Here is a 20,514-nt window from a genome sequence, read left to right as displayed (position 1 = left end):
GCTAATCTTTCATTTGCAATTCTGCTAAGCTAAGATACACTCCCAGAGGGCGGCGGCCTAGCGTGTGCAATGCTGCTAAAATCAGCTAGCGAGCGAACAACTCGGAATCACCCCCACTGGCCGGTTTGACCGAAGGATTTTTAACAGCAACAGGAATCAATGCTAAACCAGCCTGGATTAGCACTGATTCCTGTAGGTGTTTTAAAACAAAATCAGTCAAAGCGGCTTTAAAAACACCGACATCTATCAAATCCACCCCTGGACAAGCTCTCCTTCTATTCAGGTTTCAGAAACCCAGTACAAAATGATGTCTAGATGGTACCGCTGCCCTGAGCACATTCACCAGATGTTCCCGACTGCGCCTGCCTGTTGCTGGCGCTGTGAACAGGCGCTTGGTACCCCTATCCACGTATGGTGGAATTGTCATAAGCCGACACGCTTCTGGCAACAGGTACAAACGGTCACTCGCCAAATCACTGGATATCCAGTCCCTGCAACCTCCAAACACAATATTGAGGAGATTTCATGCTGTTTTCTAGGATGCACTAAGAGTTATGGCTCTTTGCAATGCATCACATTCTTTGTTTTTTATATTCTCTTACTCACAATGGCCCTCATTCCGAGTTGTTCGCTCGCTAGCTGCTTTTAGCAGCATTGCACACGCTAGGCCGCCGCCCTCTGGGAGTGTATCTTAGCTTAGCAGAATAGTGAACGAAAGATTAGCAGAATTGCTCGAAAATCTTTTCAGGCAGTTTCTGAGTAGCTCCAGACCTACTCCTAGACTGCGATCACCTCAGTCCGTTTGGTTCCTGGTTTGACGTCACAAACACGCCCTGCGTTCGGCCAGCCACTCCCCCGTTTCTCCAGCCACTCCTGCGTTTTTGGCTGATACGCCTGCGTTTTTTTTTTGCACACTCCCGGAAAACGCTCAGTTACCACCCAGAAACACCCACTTCCTGTCAGTCATTCTCCGATCAGCAGAGCGACTGAAGAGCGTCGCTCGGCCCTGTGTAAAATTGCTTAGTTTTGTTTGAAATTACTGTGGCCCATACGTATGCGCAGAACTGCCGGTTTTTAGCCTGATCGCTATGCTGCGAAAAACGTCAGCGAGCGATCAAATCGGAATGACCCCCATTGTGTTTACCGGTTTCTATGCATTTCTGTGATTGATGTTATATGTATCTCTGCATTTCTCTTTATTGATGGTCAAACAAAATTGAGATTGCGAAAAAAATAAAAATCCACCCCCTGGAGTAAAACCGCTCTTCAAACCTGCACAATAAGGCGCCTAAGGTCCCCATTTAATGTTATGGCAATGCATTTGGCTCAATGCGTCTTAAGCATTCCCCTCATAGCCCTTGATTTTGGCTCTCTATTCATCCGCCCCATACTTATAAAATGTCTGACCTTTACTATGAGCTGCCGCCAGGAGAAGGAGCGCCAAATCCAACAGTCTTGACCGTTGCATTCTCTATGAAGGTCTGGGAATAAAGGGCTAAAAACTCCCAAAAATATATACTTTGCTCTCAGATGCCCCTAATTATAACCCATCTGGGGTAACCCTGCCTTTTCTCCCGGCTTTAGCCATCTGGTGGTTTTATTACTAACGTTCCTATAAGCTTGGAGCCCCCCCCATCCTCCCCCCCTCCCCCAAAAGAAAAAAATAATTCCTCCTCTCCCCTTACAGGCTGGCAGTTCTGGCGTCTCAGCCGCGGATTGTTTCCTTTAGGGCCGATCACCCTGAGATATACATTGCGGCTCCTCTCTGCCAGGCACGGTTTATAGACTCCCGGACGGGGATATACTGTCTGCGGCCTCTGATGGATGGTGAGGGTGAATAAATGTGGAGAAGCCGCTGACTCAATAAGTCTCCGCGTAACCATTTCTTAAATAAATCAATGACAACTTAAATCAATCAGAGGTGGTGAGGGCCGGCTGTACAGAGGCGCGTGGCCTGGGGACGGCAATCTCATAGTATAACCATAAACAGGGTGTAAGTATAATGATAAATGACACCTGCGTGATCGAGCCTCGCGTGCTTCTAACAGGAGAACAGTCTGCCAAGCGAGACTACACGCAGATACCCGCGTCATGGCGACAGATACATACTACAAAGGTGTCGCGCCCCGATACACAATACTGCACAGAATACTTCATGACGTAAACGCTTTATCCATTAGCGGAGTGTTCTTACCCTGAACTGCCCCCCGTTCCCATCGTCCAGCTCCAGTATGTACCCTTCTGCTTGCACCATTGACATCTGGGGCTGTTTCCATGACAACGTGGCACTATTATTGTGGGTGCAGCATTCCTCCATCTGGAGCATCGGGGGTGCTGGCACTAGGGACGGAACTGAGAAAGTGTTACCATAAGCCAAGATATTGTGACGCACTGAAAAGGACAAACTATAAAACCATCCGCACTTCCCCCACCAAAGGCCTGATTCTAAGCCGCATGCATCCGCATCTAGCGGCGCCTCCCCCACCACAGGCCTGATTCTGAGTCGCATGCATCCGCATCTAGCGGCGCCTCCCCCACCACAGACCTGATTCTGAGTCGCATGCATCCCCATCTAGCGGCACCTCCCACACCACGGGCCTTATTCAGAGTCGTATGCATCCCCATCTAGCAGCACCTCCCCCACCACAGGTCTGATTCTGAGTCGCATGCATCTACATCTAGCGGCATCTCCCCCACCACGGGCCTTATTCAGAGTTGTATGCATCCCCATCTAGCAGCACCTCCCCCACCACAGGCCTCATTCAGAGTCGCATGCATCTACATCTAGCGGCACCTCCCCCACCACAGGCCTGATTCTGAGTCGCATGCATCTACATCTAGCGGCACCTCCCCCACCACAGGCCTGATTCAGAGTCGCATGCATCTACATCTAGCGGCACCTCCCCCACCACTGGCCTGATTCAGAGTCGCATGCATCCGCATCTAGCGGCATCTCCCCCACCACGGGCCTGATTCAGAGTCGCATGCATCCGCATCTAGCGGCATCTCCCCCACCACAGGCCTGATTCAGAGTTGCATGCATCTACATCTAGCGGCACCTCCTCCACCTCATGCCTGATTCTGAGTCGCATGCATCCCCATCTAGCGGCACCTCCCACACCACAGGCCTGATTCAGAGTCGCATGCATCCGCATCTAGCGGCACCTCCTCCACCTCATGCCTGATTCTGAGTCGCATGCATCCCCATCTAGCGGCACCTCCCACACCACAGGCCTGATTCAGAGTCGCATGCATCCGCATCTAGCGGCACCTCCCCCACCACAGGCCTGATTCTGAGTCGCATGCATCCGCATCTAGCGGCACCTCCCACACCACAGGCCTGATTCTGAGCCGCATGCATACCCCTCGAGCGGCACCGCCCCCACCACAGGATTGATTCAGAGTCGCATGCATCCGCATCCAGTGGCACCTCCCCCACCTCAGGCCTGATTCTGAGTCGCATGCATCTACATCTAGCGGCACCTCCTCCACCAAAGGCCTGATTCTGAGTCGCATGCATCCCCATCTAGCGGTACCTCCCCCACCACAGGCCTGATTCTGAGCCGCATGCATCTACATCTAGCTGCACCTCCTCCACCACAGACCTGATTCAGAGTTGCATGTATCCTCATCTAGCAGCAACTCCCCCACCACAGGCCTGATTCTTAGTCACATGCATCTACATCTAGCGGCACCTCCCCCACCACAGACCTGATTCTGAGTCGCATGCATCTACATCTAGCTGCACCTCCCCCACCACAGGCCTGATTCTGAGCCGCATGCATAACCCTCTAGCGGCACCTCCCCCACCACAGGCCTGATTCTGAGTCGCATGCATCCCCATCTAGCTGCACCTCCCCCACCACAGGCCTGATTCTGAGCCGCATGCATCTACATCTAGCTACACCTCCCCCACCACAGGCCTGATTCTGAGCCGCATGCATACCCCTCTAGCGGCACCTCCCACACCACAGGCCTGATTCTGAGTCGCATGCATCCCCATCTAGCGGCACCTCCCACACCACAGGCCTGATTCTGAGTTGCATGCATCCCCATCTAGCGGTACCTCCCACACCACAGGCCTGATTCTGAGTCACATGCATCCCCATCTAGCGGCACCTCCTCCACCACAGACCTGATTCTGAGTCGCATGCATCCCCATCTAGCGGCACCTCCCACACCACAGGCCTGATTCTGAGTTGCATGCATCCCCATCTAGCGGTACCTCCCACACCACAGGCCTGATTCTGAGTCACATGCATCCCCATCTAGCGGCACCTCCTCCACCACAGGCCTGATTCTGAGTCGCATGCATCCCCATCTAGCGGCACCTCCTCCACCACATGCCTGATTCTGAGTCGCATGCATCCATATCTAGTGGCACTTGCGCCCTGGCCTCAACGTAGTCACGACTCAGAGCAGTACATATCTCTGCCAATAATTGGGCGATTCTGGGCGGCAACAATGCAAGCGCAAGTAAACCAGTCTGTGTGTGTCCAGGTATGTCATGTGACCAGAGATGCTTCCTACTCGTCGTGTGTATGGGAATTGGGCAGGGCCAGACTGGCCAGCAGGCATACAGGGGAAATCCCCAGAAGGACCCCATCCTTCATATTATACATTATTACTCTATTAGAGGGTCAGTTGCATGGCCAAGCCTCCCAGTGGGCCCTTCAAGCCGCAGTCCAACATAGATGCCAAATCCAGATGGATCCCCTGCACCCAGCGCAGGGTAGGTGTAAGTGCTGCTGGCAGTGTACACAGCTGCTCTTAGGAACGGAGCAGAGCATTCACGAGATGTGCATGATTCAGAATACGGCGGTATAGTGGTATTAGCACTGTCGACATGTTCATTATGTCGTCATTTTACATGTCAACAGTCACAATTGGCATATTTAAGCCCAACCCTATCCATAAAATTTACACTAAATTGTACTGTCCACATTCTGAGATGACGACATTCTAGTGTCGACAATCTGATTGGATACCTTACGCAGAACCGTGGTCGCATTCTAGCGTGAGGTCTGCGCAGGGCAGTTTGCTCTCTCATTGCATGGCTGCAAAGGGACAAACATCTAAACTACTGGAATTTCTCTATCGTCCTAAGTGGATGCTGGGGTTCCTGAAAGGACCATGGGGGGATAGCGGCTCCGCAGGAGACAGGGCACAAAAAAGTAAAGCTTTACTAGGTCAGGTGGTGTGCACTGGCTCCTCCCCCCATGACCCTCCTCCAGACTCCAGTTAGATTTTGTGCCCGAACGAGAAGGGTGCAATCTAGGTGGCTCTCCTAAAGAGCTGCTTAGAGAAAGTTTAGTTTAGGTTTTTTTCTTTACAGTGAGTCCTGCTGGCAACAGGATCACTGCAACGTGGGACTTAGGGGGAAAGTAGTAAACTCACCTGCATGCAGAGTGGATTTGCTGCTTGGCTACTGGACACCATTAGCTCCAGAGGGATCGAACACAGGCCCAGCCGTGGAGTCCGGTCCCGGAGCCGCGCCGCCGACCCCCTTGCAGATGCTGAAGCGTGAAGAGGTCCGGAAACCGGCGGCTGAAGACTCCTCAGTCTTCATAAGGTAGCGCACAGCACTGCAGCTGTGCGCCATTTTCCTCTCAGCACACTTCACTGGGCAGTCACTGAGGGTGCAGAGCGCTGGGGGGGGGCGCTCTGAGAGGCAAATATAAACCTTATACAAGGCTAAAAATACCTCACATATAGCCCATAGGGGCTATATGGAGATATTTAACCCCTGCCTGACTGGAAAAATAGCGGGAGAAGAACCCGCCGAAAAAGGGGCGGGGCCTATCTCCTCAGCACACGGCGCCATTTTCTGTCACAGCTCCGCTGGTCAGAACGGCTCCCAGGTCTCTCCCCTGCACTGCACTACAGAAACAGGGTAAAACAGAGAGGGGGGGCACATTAATGGCTATATATATATATATATTAAAGCAGCTATAAGGGAGCACTTAATATAAGGATATCCCTTGTATATATAGCGCTTTGTGGTGTGTGCTGGCAGACTCTCCCTCTGTCTCCCCAAAAGGGCTAGTGGGTCCTGTCTTCATTAGAGCATTCCCTGTGAGTTTGCGGTGTGTGTCGGTACGTGGTGTCGACATGTATGAGGACGATATTGGTGTGGAGGCGGAGCAATTGCCAAATATGCAGATGTCACCCCCCAGGGGGTCGACACCAGAATGGATGCCTTTATTTGTGGAATTACGTGATGGTTTATCTTCCCTTAAACAGTCAGTTGAGGACATGAGGCGGCCGGACAATCAATTAATGCCTGTCCAGGCGCCTCAAACACCGTCAGGGGCTGTAAAACGCCCTTTGCCTCAGTCGGTCGACACAGACCCAGACACGGGCACTGATTCCAGTGACGACGGTAGAAATTCAAACGTATTTTCCAGTAGGGCCACACGTTATATGATTTTGGCAATGAAGGAGACGTTACATTTAGCTGATACTACAGATACCGTAAAACAGGGTATTATGTATGGTGTGAAAAAACTACAAACAGTTTTTCCTGAATCAGAAGAATTAAATGACGTGTGTGATGAAGCGTGGGTTGCTCCTGATAAAAAGTTGATAATTTCAAAAAAGTTATTGGCATTATACCCTTTCCCGCCAGAGGTTAGGGCGCGCTGGGAAACACCCCCTAAGGTGGACAAGGCGCTCACACGCTTATCCAAACAAGTGGCGTTACCCTCTCCTGAGACGGCCGCACTCAAGGATCCATCAGATAGAAAGATGGAAGTTATTCAAAAGAATATATACACACATGCAGGTGTTATACTACGACCAGCTATAGCAACTGCCTGGATGTGCAGTGCTGGAGTAGTTTGGTCAGAATCCCTGATTGAAAATATTGATACCCTAGATAGGGACAATGTTTTACTGTCGTTAGAACAAATAAAGGATGCATTTATCTATATGCGTGATGCACAGAGGGATATTTGCACACTGGCATCTCGGGTGAGTGCTATGTCCATTTCAGCCAGAAGAGCCTTATGGACACGACAGTGGACAGGCGATGCGGATTCAAAACGTCACATGGAGGTTTTGCCGTATAAAGGGGAGGAGTTATTTGGAGTTGGTCTATCAGACTTGGTGGCCACGGCTACTGCCGGGAAATCCACTTTTTTACCTCAAGTCACTCCCCAACAGAGAAAGGCACCGACCTTTCAACCGCAGCCTTTTCGCTCCTACAAAAATAAGAGAGCAAAGGGCTTGTCGTACCTGCCACGAGGCAGAGGAAGAGGGAAGAGACACCAACAGGCAGCTCCTTCCCAGGAACAGAAGCCCTCCCCGGCTCCTGCAAAAACCTCAGCATGACGCTGGGGCCTCTCAAGCGGACTCGGGGACAGTGGGGGGCCGTCTCAAAAATTACAGCGCGCAGTGGGCTCACTCGCAGGTAGACCCCTGGATCCTGCAGATAATATCTCAGGGGTACAGGTTGGAATTAGAGACGGATCCTCCTCATCGTTTCCTGAAGTCTGCCTTACCAACCGTCTCTTCCGAAAGGGAGAGGGTGTTGGAAGCCATTCACAAGCTGTACGCTCAGCAGGTGATAGTCAAAGTACCCCTATTACAACAAGGAAAGGGGTATTATTCCACTCTATTTGTGGTACCGAAGCCGGATGGCTCGGTAAGGCCTATTCTAAATCTGAAGTCCTTGAACCTCTACATAAAAAAGTTCAAGTTCAAGATGGAGTCACTCAGAGCAGTGATAGCGAACCTGGAAGAAGGGGACTTTATGGTATCCTTGGACATCAAGGATGCGTATCTACACGTTCCGATTTACCCCGCACACCAGGGGTACCTCAGGTTCATTGTTCAAAACTGTCACTATCAGTTTCAGACGCTGCCGTTCGGATTGTCCACGGCGCCTCGGGTCTTTACCAAGGTAATGGCCGAGATGATGATTCTTCTTCGAAGAAAAGGCGTATTAGTTATCCCATACTTGGACGATCTCCTAATAAGGGCAAGGTCCAGAGAACAGCTGGAGACAGCTTTAGCACTATCTCAAGAGGTGCTAAGACAACACGGGTGGATTCTGAATATTCCAAAATCCCATTTAATCCCGACAACTCGTCTGCTGTTCCTAGGAATGATTCTGGACACGGTTCAGAAAAAGGTTTTCCTTCCAGAGGAAAAAGCCAAGGAGTTATCCGATCTGGTCAGGAACCTCCTAAAACCAGGAAAAGTGTCAGTACATCAATGCACAAGAGTCCTGGGAAAAATGGTGGCTTCTTACGAAGCAATTCCATTCGGCAGATTCCATGCAAGAATATTCCAAAGGGATCTGTTGGACAAATGGTCAGGGTCGCATCTGCAGATGCACCTGCGAATAACCCTGTCACCAAAGACAAGGGTGTCACTTCTGTGGTGGTTGCAGAAGGCTCACCTATTAGAAGGCCGCAGATTCGGCATTCAGGATTGGATCCTGGTGACCACGGACGCCAGCCTGAGAGGCTGGGGAGCAGTCACACAAGGAAGAAACTTCCAGGGAGTATGGACGAGTCTGGAAAAGTCTCTTCACATAAACATTCTGGAACTAAGAGCAATCTACAATGCTCTAAGCCAGGCGGAACTTCTCCTGCAAGGAAAGCCGGTGTTGATTCAGTCGGACAACATCACGGCGGTCGCCCATGTAAACAGGCAGGGCGGCACAAGAAGCAGGAGTGCAATGGCAGAAGCTGCCAAGATTCTTCGCTGGGCGGAGAATCACGTGATAGCACTGTCAGCAGTGTTCATCCCGGGCGTGGACAACTGGGAAGCAGACTTCCTCAGCAGACACGATCTTCATCCGGGAGAGTGGGGTCTACATCCAGAAGTCTTCAACATGTTAATAGACCGTTGGGAAAGACCAATTGTAGACATGATGGCGTCTCGCCTCAACAAGAAACTGGACAAATATTGCGCCAGGTCAAGAGATCCACAGGCAATAGCTGTGGACGCACTGGTAACTCCTTGGGTGTACCAGTCAGTGTATGTGTTTCCTCCTCTGCCGCTCATACCAAAGGTATTGAAGATCATACGGCAAAGAAGAGTAAGAACAATACTAGTGGTTCCGGATTGGCCGAGAAGGACTTGGTATCCGGAACTTCAAGAGATGCTCACGGACGAACCGTGGCCTCTACCTCTGAGAAGGGACCTGCTACAGCAGGGTCCCTGTCTTTTTCAAGACTTACCGCGGCTGCGTTTGACGGCATGGCGGTTGAACGCCAGATCCTAAAAGGGAAAGGCATTCCAGAAGAAGTCATTCCTACCTTGATTAAGGCACGGAAGGAAGTCACCGTGAAACATTATCACCGCATTTGGCGAAAATATGTAGCGTGGTGCGAGGATCGGAAGGTTCCGACGGAGGAATTCCAACTGGGTCGTTTCCTACATTTCCTGCAATCAGGATTATCTATGGGTCTCAAATTGGGATCCATTAAGGTTCAAATTTCGGCCCTGTCAATATTCTTCCAAAAAGAATTGGCCTCTGTCCCTGAGGTCCAGACTTTTGTCAAGGGAGTACTGCATATACAGCCTCCTGTGGTGCCTCCGGTGGCACCGTGGGATCTAAATGTAGTTTTAGATTTCCTCAAATCCCATTGGTTTGAACCATTGAAAAAGGTGGATTTGAAATATCTCACATTGAAAGTGACTATGTTACTAGCCCTGGCCTCTGCCAGGAGAGTATCTGAATTGGCGGCTTTATCTTATAAAAGTCCTTATCTAATCTTCCATTCGGATAGGGCAGAACTGCGGACTCGTCCGCATTTTCTCCCTAAAGTGGTATCAGCATTTCATCTGAACCAACCTATTGTGGTGCCTGCGGCCACTAGCGACTTGGAGGACTCCAAGTTGTTGGACGTTGTCAGAGCCTTAAAAATATACATTGCAAGGACGGCTGGAGTCAGAAAATCTGACTCGCTGTTTATATTGTATGCACCCAACAAGTTGGGCGCACCTGCTTCTAAGCAGTCGATTGCTCGTTGGATTTGTAACACAATTCAACTTGCACATTCTGTGGCAGGCCTGCCACAGCCTAAAACTGTAAAAGCCCACTCCACAAGGAAGGTGGGCTCATCTTGGGCGGCTGCCCGAGGGGTCTCGGCATTACAACTCTGCCGAGCAGCTACGTGGTCGGGGGAGAACACGTTTGTAAAATTTTACAAATTTGATACCCTGGCAAAGGAGGACCTGGAGTTCTCTCATTCGGTGCTGCAGAGTCATCCGCACTCTCCCGCCCGTTTGGGAGCTTTGGTATAATCCCCATGGTCCTTTCAGGAACCCCAGCATCCACTTAGGACGATAGAGAAAATAAGAATTTACTTACCGATAATTCTATTTCTCGGAGTCCGTAGTGGATGCTGGGCGCCCATCCCAAGTGCGGATTATCTGCAATACTTGTACATAGTTATTGTTAACTAATTCGGGTTATTGTTAAGGAGCCATCTTTAAGAGGCCCTTTCTGTTGTCATACTGTTAACTGGGTTTAGATCACAAGTTGTACGGTGTGATTGGTGTGGCTGGTATGAGTCTTACCCGGGATTCAAAATGCCTCCCTTATTGTGTATGCTCGTCCGGGCACAGTACCTAACTGGAGTCTGGAGGAGGGTCATGGGGGGAGGAGCCAGTGCACACCACCTGACCTAGTAAAGCTTTACTTTTTTGTGCCCTGTCTCCTGCGGAGCCGCTATCCCCCCATGGTCCTTTCAGGAACCCCAGCATCCACTACGGACTCCGAGAAATAGAATTATCGGTAAGTAAATTCTTATTATTAAAAACATGAGCCTAATAATTAAACATTTTCATATATCGTCTACACGCACTGCTGGCCGGCTCTCCACGTACGTATTCATTTAACGCTTAGGGGCCCATTTATCATTGACCATTTGAACCTACACAAATGTTTTCAGGGGGTAACTGCAAATATTTAGTCTCCGAATGTATGACTGAGGGACCCTCCATTCATGGAACCCCCGTCTATGGGGTATGAGATGCTGCCAGATTTACTCTGCATTCCAGAGATTGGCCCCCGCAGCTACTGCCATCTGCAGAAGGTGTCAGATCGCTGTAGCCTAGGGGTCCCATCTTAGGTGGGAGAGGGATCCTTCGGAATCCTCCTCAGCAAAAGCTGCCATGCATGTGTGGTCAGCCGGTCAGCACACGCACATTACTCCAACTGTCACTCTGAGCACACCACAGGGACGGTCTCCTTTCAGAGCCCCTGTCCCTGCGCCTCCAAGCATCTGCCCAATGTATGCGCATCCTGCAACGCGATCTTGGGCGCTAATATCAGGCCCAGATCGCACTGCAATAATCAATTGGCCCCTTAAAGAGATGAATGAAACGTGGAGGATGCCTATATCTTAATACTGATGTTTTATTTTATTTAGGTTTAATAGAGTGCAGCCAATCGCTTCCTACAGAAACCTTGTGCGGTCCTAGCCTAGGTCAAAAGCCAATGTGCTGCCTCACAGCGGCTGCATTCCCGATTCTCTATCTATCCCTGGACGCCTTACTAAACTACCCTGTGAATAGGAAGTAAATATCTTTTTATGATTTCCACTGACAGAACATCTACAAGACTGTGGCTGCGTCAGAGTAACGCACTGATCCACCCACCACTCCGAGCAGAAGATACGAGCTTGTCTTGGTAATGAGTAATTATTGGTGTATAGTGTGGCGTAAGGAGAGCAATAGCAGCGAAGGAAACACACGGTGACTTCTAATATCCATAGAAATGACAAACTGTTCTACATAAACTAATATGTAACGGTCTTGCAGCTCCATATTTGGCCTAATCTCTCCCGTATACAGAATGGACTATATCATCCTCTTGTAAAAAGGAAGGATCGGGTCTGGTAGGGGGGGGGGGGGGGGGGGGGGGTGTTGCAGGACCTCTGCGTATGGAGGTCTTCTACAGTGATTGGGGTGTAATCACCCCCTGATTGTGTGCCCTGGAGGGGATCCGGTCTGAAGATCGACAGTGTCTAGGTCGACCACTATAGGTCGACAGTCACTAGGTCGACATGGATGGAAGGTAGACAGGGTTTCTATGTCGACATGTGCTAGGTCGACAGGTCTAAAGGTCGACATGAGTTTTTCACATTTTTTTTTCTTTTTTTTTTTCTTTTTCATACTTAACGATCCACGTGGACTACGATTGGAACGGTAAAGTGTGCCGAGCGAAGCGGTAGCGGAGCGAAGGCACCATGCGAGGGGACGCGGTGCACTAATTTGGGATCCCGGTCACTCTACGAAGAAAACGACACCAGAAAAAAAAAAAAAAAAAATCCTCTGTCGACCTTTAGACCTGTCGACCTGGCACATGTCGACCTAGAAACCCTGTCGACCTTCCATCCATGTCGACCTAGTGACTGTCGACCTATAGTGGTCGACCTAAACATTGTCGACCTAGACACTGTCGATTTGATGAACCACACCCGCCCCGGATACTGGTGCTATACTGCAGGCACGCTGATAAATCCGCTGACTGTTGTATGACATTGCACAATCCAGCACAAATCCCGTCTCCTCAGTTGCCCTCTGAGATGAATTGTCAGGCAGGCCTGGCAGCCTGGCAAGGGAAATATTTGCCAATCAGCATTGTTTAAACCTACAGCTATTTCCAACGCAAACTCGCTTACACGCGCCTGGCAACGGAGATATGTTCTCATTCCCATTCTGGCAGCGAACAGTTATGCCCCCTACTGGTCTTGTTGGGCACAACAGCTTCATCCAATGCCTGTTACCGGAAGCAGAGAGTCAGCTCATGTTCCTAATCCTGGAGAAGGCCCCAATCCGCCCACAGTTCTGCAATAGACAACTACAGAAGCTCATCCACAGGGCTCTACTCTCTGGGGAAATCCCGCACTACCCCAAGTCATCTACAGGGGGCGACGTGGGAGAGGCAGCTTGCTGTACATGGCAATCCCTCAATCTCACAATTAATTTTTTTTTAAATACTGTATATATCAGTTCTTTATTATATTAGCAGACGGCATACAATTACCTTTCATCTGTACAAAATCCAGCTGGTGGATGGACTGTAAGAGGGGGGCGCTGTCCAGGTTTAGATCGAAATCGGTGGTCATTCTTGGAGTGAGGGTCCCTTTGCCCCACTGGTCCTCCGTCAGATGCACCCTCCGGATCAGGGCGTCAGATATCTGATTTAAAAAAATACATAAAAAACATTTCACAAACATCAGAGAGCAGCTACCTTTGTCTGATTTAGGATGAAGCCTCAGACCAGGCTAATCATATGCAGAAGTTCTGGAAGCTACTGTTGACATCACGGGTGAAGGAATCGGCCGTTTGAAGTGGCTTCAGGTTACGCCACAAAATGGCTCAGAATAGTGCAAGAATGGCAGAGCGAAATTATGTGAGATTTACTTATCACCGTCACAAACGCATTGTATTCCAGGAGATATATTTTGTACAGTGTAGGTCATTTACGAAGCCCAAATCATTCGCAGCACAGTGCAAAAAAACAAACAAAAAAAAAACCCTTTGGAACAGCGGCGTGCCTCAATTTGCAAAACTGCACCCAGATTTCTGCCCATTTGCCCAGGAGAAAGTGGTGACACTTGCAGAGGAGCAGCAAGCAGCACAGGAGGTCACAGCATGGAGTAAGCACAGCAATGTGTCTTACTTTGTGTCGCAGAGCAGAAATAAGATGTCATTTTGCTGAGCAGTATTACTGCAAGGAGATAAAGGGATGGAAAGGGGCATTTGTAACAGGCATCCGGTCCGCTGCTATTTCCACTCTGCAAAAGGACTTTAGTTTTGCATCTGCTCAGAGCTGATGGTGTTTGGGTCTCATCCTATATTTATAACTGCATGTAATGTGCACCTAGGGGGGTCTATAATGTGGTAAGGGTGTTGCACAAATCACACCTCTGATGAGTATTCCGCCTAACTCCATGCCTAAACATTATCATTACCTGTTATTTATTAAGCAGCAACACATAAGACAGCTCTGTAAATAGGCGGGACCCATGAGACAAATTCCCGGCAGCGTATGCAGGGTGCACCGCTCTGTGAACTGCTCGTACAATCTTATTGCAGAGCCGCAATCCACGGTGGTTTTTTTTGCAGTGCAAATCAGTTGGGCTTCATAAGTCACCTCCTATGTGCAAATGACGTTACGTTGGCAGGGTGAGCAGCACAAAAGGTGAAGGGAACCAGGTCTTGTCCCAGTCTTGGCGTAACCAGTGGGGCCGATTCTGAGGTGGGACCAAAGCAAGCAAAGTAACTGTGCACCTTGTCAGAGCCACGTTGCAACGCAGGTCGGGGAGATGTAACATGTGCAGGGACGTGTCCAAACTCAAATTAAAATGACAGCTGAAAATAAAGCAGCCTACCACTTGTGGGGGATTCAGTATAATATGCCGGCGATTGGTATCCCGGCGGTCAGAAGACAGACGCCGGGATACTGAAGGATGCAATGCCGACAGGGGTAAGTTGGGGCTGTTCTTCCATACCCCATCACTCTCCCTTTCCGCAGCCTAAACCTAACGCTCCCTGTGGATGCCTAACCCTAACCCCCCTCCCCACAGCCTAACCCAAACCTCCCTCCTCCTGCACCCTAACTCTAACCTCCCCAGGGGGAAGGAGGAGGGGGGGGGGGCTAAACTAACACCCACCCCATCCCCCCTAAACCTAACCGAGGCGGTATACTTACTATGGTCGGGATCTAGACAGTCGGGATTCCAAGGTAGTCTCCTGACCATTTCGGAATTCCGGCGCCAGCAATGTGATTCAGACAGGCGGATCCCGACTGCCGGAAAATTAACCACATCCCTTTGTGGGCTACATGCAGAACCAGCCAGCGTTAATAATACATGTGTTTGCTCCCCCCTCCCCTTTCCCCCTCGCTTGCAGTGCAATGTGTTTTTTTACAGGTACAAAGTTACTTGCTTTTTCGGCTCACAATCTGCCCTCTGTCTCTATTTTAATAGCATGGGCTATGTGGCCCTTTCTGTCTCTGTGTTCGTTCCAGAAGATCTAAATACAAAGCAATACAAAATACAGTGTATACACCCAACAATCAAACTTGGCCACTCACCTGCAGAAAGCCGCTGAGGTCATTCTCCTTTATAACTTCCAGACAATACTCCATCAATCCGGTAGTCTGCCGCAGTTTCACTGTGCAGTGAGAGATCTGATCGCGCACGACCTACGGTACAGCCACAAGTTAAACCTCATTCTAGCAGTTTAATCGGAAATACACTTCTGCCACGGTGGGCGATACAGACTCGGGTGTATGTGAACAGGACTAGTTTAGTAAAGTATGTACCTGTTTATTGTACAGGTTGAGTCTCCCTTATCCAAAGTGCTTGGGACCAGAAGCATTTTGGATATCGGATTTTTCCGTATTTTGGAATAATTGCATACCATAATGAGATATCATGGTGATGGGACCTAAGTCTAAGCACAAAATGCATTTATGTTTCATATACACCTTATACACACAGCCTGAAGGACATTTAATACAATATTTTTAACAACTTTGTGTATTAAACAAAGTTTGTGTACTTTGAGCCATCAGAAAACAAAGGTTTCACTATCTCACTCAAAAAATTCCGTATTTCGGATTATTCCGTATTTTGGAATATTTGGATATGGGATTCAGTTACTATGTCGGCTGTCGGGATTTTGGAGGCCAAGAGACCGGCGCTGGAACCCCGACAGCCGATGAAACGCCGACGGACGGAATCCCGAACAACATAGGTTATTCCCACTCGGTTGTAGGGTCCACGCCACCGAGTGGGAATATAACCGCGAACCACCAGGCCCGAAGCATGGCGAGTGGACTCACTGCCGGGATTCCGTCAAGGGGATACCACTTTCGGTATAGTGACAGCCGACACCCCATCTGCTGTTCAAACACATGTATTCTAACGAAATATAGCATAGCCATACGCTACGGATAACAATGGCAACAGTACATTACTGCCTCACAGCGCTGAGATCATGAGTTCAAATCCCGGTCATCTGTGTGCAGTTTGCATGTTCTCCCCATGTTCGCATGGGTTTCCTCCCACACTCCAAAATATATATACTGGTAGGTTAATTGACTTCTGACAAAGAGAAAAAACCCTAGTGTGTAAATAGGGAATATAGACTGTAAGCTCCACAGGGCCAGCGAGTGAGGGAAAGACTCAATACTCCCTGTAAATCACTCAGTAATATATGTGTAATACATAAATAATTGCCCCACCAGGCAGCGGAACATTGCAGCAATAGGGAGCAAGAGGAATCTTCTGTAACTACGGTAAGGCTTAATGTTATGTGCAATAGGATTGCTTCATGAAGTGTGACAGAACGTGGTGTAATAATATATCATGGATTATATTTAGTACATCCCTAAAGCTAACAGCAGGGGGCAGAGTTGTCTAACGAGCACCAACAGCGCACACACATAATGTTACCGCTCCCAGCTACTGATGGTGAGTATATAACATCTTGTGCATTCATAGCAGGCCGGGGACCCTAATGCATGTGACTGTGCCAGCAGAGGAATGGAGGGGATGACGGATTTACGATGTAGGGTTAGTGAGCACTCTCCGTGAAATAAAATGAGATCCATCCGAGACGGGTATCCACGTATCAGGGAGTATACCGGATGTCAGAGACCATTGTTCAAGGCAAATGTATCCAGCCCTAGACCCTAGTCCAAATATACCTGACGTAGGCAATGTGCACTAGTGGGCACTGCATTCTAATCACACAAAGACAGAACTTTACAGGGCATTTCCACCCTTACATTACATTGTATTATTACTGCACATTGGGGGTCATTCTGACCCATTTGCTCGCTGTGTTTTAACGCAGCAGAGCAAACGGGTCCCTGCTGCACATGCGCTGGCGCCGTAATGCGCCGGCGCATGCCAGACGGCCGATGGCCGTAGCAGGGATGCGATCGCCTCTGTCTGACTGACAGGCAGAGGCGATCGCTGGGCGGGAGGGGGCGGAACGGCGGCATTTGGCCGCCGTTTCGTGGGTTTGGTCCGGCCAATGCAGGCATGGCCGGACCGAACGGGGGACGGGCCGCAGCGGCTGCGTGACGTCACACGCATCTGCCGCGGGCCGGGGAGCTACTCTTGAAGTGCAAAGGCATCGTTGCACTTCTGCGGGGGGGATGGGGGGCCGGCACTAACATGCGGGGGCGGACCAGCCCTGTGCTGGGCGTCCCCCCGCATGTCAGGGAAGATCGTAGCTGTGCTAAATTTAGCACAGCTACGATCAACTCGGTATGACCCCCATCTTCTTTTTGCAGTTTGTCATTTGTATCCATTTACTTACAGTTACTGTATAAGCTATCTACACCTACCGGCATGTGTCACATTTCATTCTTACAATATGGAATCAGAATGGATTTGTAGGACCTTGCTCATCACAACACTAATAAAATTAAAAGCCTTTTTCTTTTATTTCATATAATTACATTGATAAAACACAAATTACTAAACACAGGAGCTATACATCATCTGTACATGTCACATAATTTACTGACTGGAGTCCACTTGTGTATGGTGAAAGTATTTCCAATTACTGAAAACATAAATACACCTGTATGTAATCTCTATTGCATCTAGCTGTAAACAAGGAACCGCCAAACCCCACTGTATTCCCTGTGGAACAGTGTACCCCGCTGCAGAAATATATATTTTTTTATTTTTAATAGATGTTGCAAAGCATTTGTGTGTTGCTACTAATATTTCCACTATAAATATACTATGTATCATCAGGAAGATTTGCTAATTCCTGTTGCCCTTGTACGGCATATCTCTGCTGTTCTCTGGATACTGGAGTCCACTATATCCAGGGATCAGATTGGTGTAGTTTCCGCAGGCAACGGAAATCCACAACTCTGCCTGACTGTATAAATATATAAACTAAGCAGGAGAGAAATAAACTAGGCCTGGGAAACCGTGTATTCAATACAAATGACATAAGATAATTAATAAGGATGTGTTGAAGCCAATAAATGATAGTTATCTGAAGGCAGAAACCCGTTTAAATCCCCCGACTAGGAGGTGGCGGAGACACAGAGAAAGAGCCTCACAGCCATTTATCTTTCCTCTACGATCATCCCAGACTACTACTCAGCGGGGATAACGCAGGTCTGCTCCAGAGAGGAATAATCTGCAGGCAGGTCACAGCCGGCGTGAATGCAGCCTGTTCTTATATGGTACAGAGATTTACCATCCTATCTCCAAGATCGCCCAGGGCAGTTACACACTTAATAATATCACACAGGATTCCGAGGTTTGGAAATCAGATAGGGGAAGATTAATTATAGACTGCCGCAGCGCTGCGCGGGAGACACAGGAGGTGAGCTGGGTAATAGATATTCCTGTGCAGAATGGGAAATGTAGCTCTCATTGGGGACCGAGAACACAGACAAGACATAAAAGATACACAAGAAAGGGAAGGCGGATGTGGAATTACCCCGGAGAGCTCGCAGCTCCACACGATGGGATATTGCTGCCGGCGTTTGCGGCACGCGGGCAGAAAATACTCGGCCAGATGTATTAAGCCTGGAGAAGTGATAAAGCAGTGATAAGTGCAAGGTGATAACTCACCAGCCAATCAGCTCCAGTATTCAGATGAAGTTAGGAGCCAATTGGCTGGTGCGTTTATCATCTTGCACTTATCACTTCCTTGTGCCGACTCCAGGCTTATAAATCTGCCCCTTTATATTGAGCCTGTATTGCACAGCTGCCTTGGTGGGGAGATGCGGTGCCGGAAGCCTCGGCAGGGGAGGGATGTTTTTAGGGAGGGATGGTTTGGAAGTGCCCCAGATTCCGGCATGTTTTACATCACACTCACCTTAAGCTTGTGTTCATGCTCCTTGTTCACCCGGGCTAGAAGCTGGACCTTCCTTCTGTTGAGGGCATCGATTAGGGCATCACACTGGGCGACCAGGCAGGCCTCAAACTCCACGCTATTCTCCTGCATTACACACGTGCTGATGAGCTTATGCTGGTTACACATCGCTGCGTTCATGGCACAACGACACAGTACAACACATCGCTGCGTTCATGGTACAACGACACAGTACAACACATCGCTGCGTTCATGATACAACAACACAGTACAACACATCGCTGCGTTCATGGCACAACAACACAGTACAACACATCGCTGCGTTCATGATACAACAACACAGTACAACACATCGCTGCGTTCATGGCACAACAACACAGTACAACACATCGCTGCGTTCATGGCACAACAACACAGTACAACACATCGCTGCGTTCATGGCACAACAACACAGTACAACACATCGCTGCGTTCATGGCACAACAACACAGTACAACACATCGCTGCGTTCATGGCACAACAACACAGTACAACACATCGCTGCGTTCATGGCACAACGACACAGTACAACACATCGCTGCGTTCATGATACAACAACACAGTACAACACATCGCTGCGTTCATGATACAACAACACAGTACAACACATCGCTGCGTTCATGGCACAACAACACAGTACAACACATCGCTGCGTTCATGGCACAACAACACAGTACAACACATCGCTGCGTTCATGATACAACAACACAGTACAACACATCGCTGCGTTCATGGCACAACAACACAGTACAACACATCGCTGCGTTCATGATACAACAACACAGTACAACACATCGCTGCGTTCATGATACAACAACACAGTACAACACATCGCTGCGTTCATGATACAACAACACAGTACAACACATCGCTGCGTTCATGGCACAACAACACAGTACAACACATCGCTGCGTTCATGATACAACAACACAGTACAACACATCGCTGCGTTCATGATACAACAACACAGTACAACACATCGCTGCGTTCATGATACAACAACACAGTACAACACATCGCTGCGTTCATGATACAACAACACAGTACAACACATCGCTGCGTTCATGGCACAACAACAGTACAACACATCGCTGCGTTCATGGCACAACAACACAGTACAACACATCGCTGCGTTCATGATACAACACAGTACAACACATCGCTGCGTTCATGGCACAACAACACAGTACAACACATCGCTGCGTTCATGATACAACAACACAGTACAACACATCGCTGCGTTCATGATACAACAACACAGTACAACACATCGCTGCGTTCATGATACAACAACACAGTACAACACATCGCTGCGTTCATGGCACAACAACACAGTACAACACATCGCTGCGTTCATGATACAACAACACAGTACAACACATCGCTGCGTTCATGGCACAACGACACAGTACAACACATCGCTGCGTTCATGGCACAACAACACAGTACAACACATCGCTGCGTTCATGGCACAACAACACAGTACAACACATCGCTGCGTTCATGGCACAACAACACAGTACAACACATCGCTGCGTTCATGGCACAACAACACAGTACAACACATCGCTGCGTTCATGATACAACAACACAGTACAACACATCGCTGCGTTCATGATACAACAACACAGTACAACACATCGC

At 49.1% G+C, this 20,514-nt stretch overlaps 1 protein-coding gene across 11 annotated transcripts in view; it reads right to left on the bottom strand.

Annotated features, from left to right (window-relative positions):
* The window catches only part of TRIM9 (tripartite motif containing 9), a 91,351-nt gene that overhangs the window by 22,785 nt on the left and 48,052 nt on the right, over positions 1 to 20,514 (bottom strand). For 8 of the 11 annotated variants that reach the window (XM_063948423.1, XM_063948418.1, XM_063948419.1 and 5 more), the window contains exons 3-6: positions 18,835 to 18,957; positions 15,065 to 15,175; positions 13,010 to 13,163; positions 2,195 to 2,352 (exon numbers count right to left, since the gene is read on the bottom strand). In XM_063948423.1, the coding sequence (XP_063804493.1) occupies positions 2,195 to 2,352; positions 13,010 to 13,163; positions 15,065 to 15,175; positions 18,835 to 18,957 (546 nt within the window). The remainder of the gene's footprint in view (positions 1 to 2,194; positions 2,353 to 13,009; positions 13,164 to 15,064; positions 15,176 to 18,834; positions 18,958 to 20,514) is intronic. The other 3 variants (XM_063948414.1, XM_063948422.1, XM_063948417.1) reach the window with 1 other exon arrangement.

The sequence above is a fragment of the Pseudophryne corroboree genome, chromosome 12 (genome assembly GCF_028390025.1).
Source record: "Pseudophryne corroboree isolate aPseCor3 chromosome 12, aPseCor3.hap2, whole genome shotgun sequence".
NCBI lineage: Eukaryota > Metazoa > Chordata > Amphibia > Anura > Myobatrachidae > Pseudophryne > Pseudophryne corroboree.
Note: the sequence above shows the minus strand (reverse complement) of the source record. Positions and strands in the feature narration are given on the sequence as shown.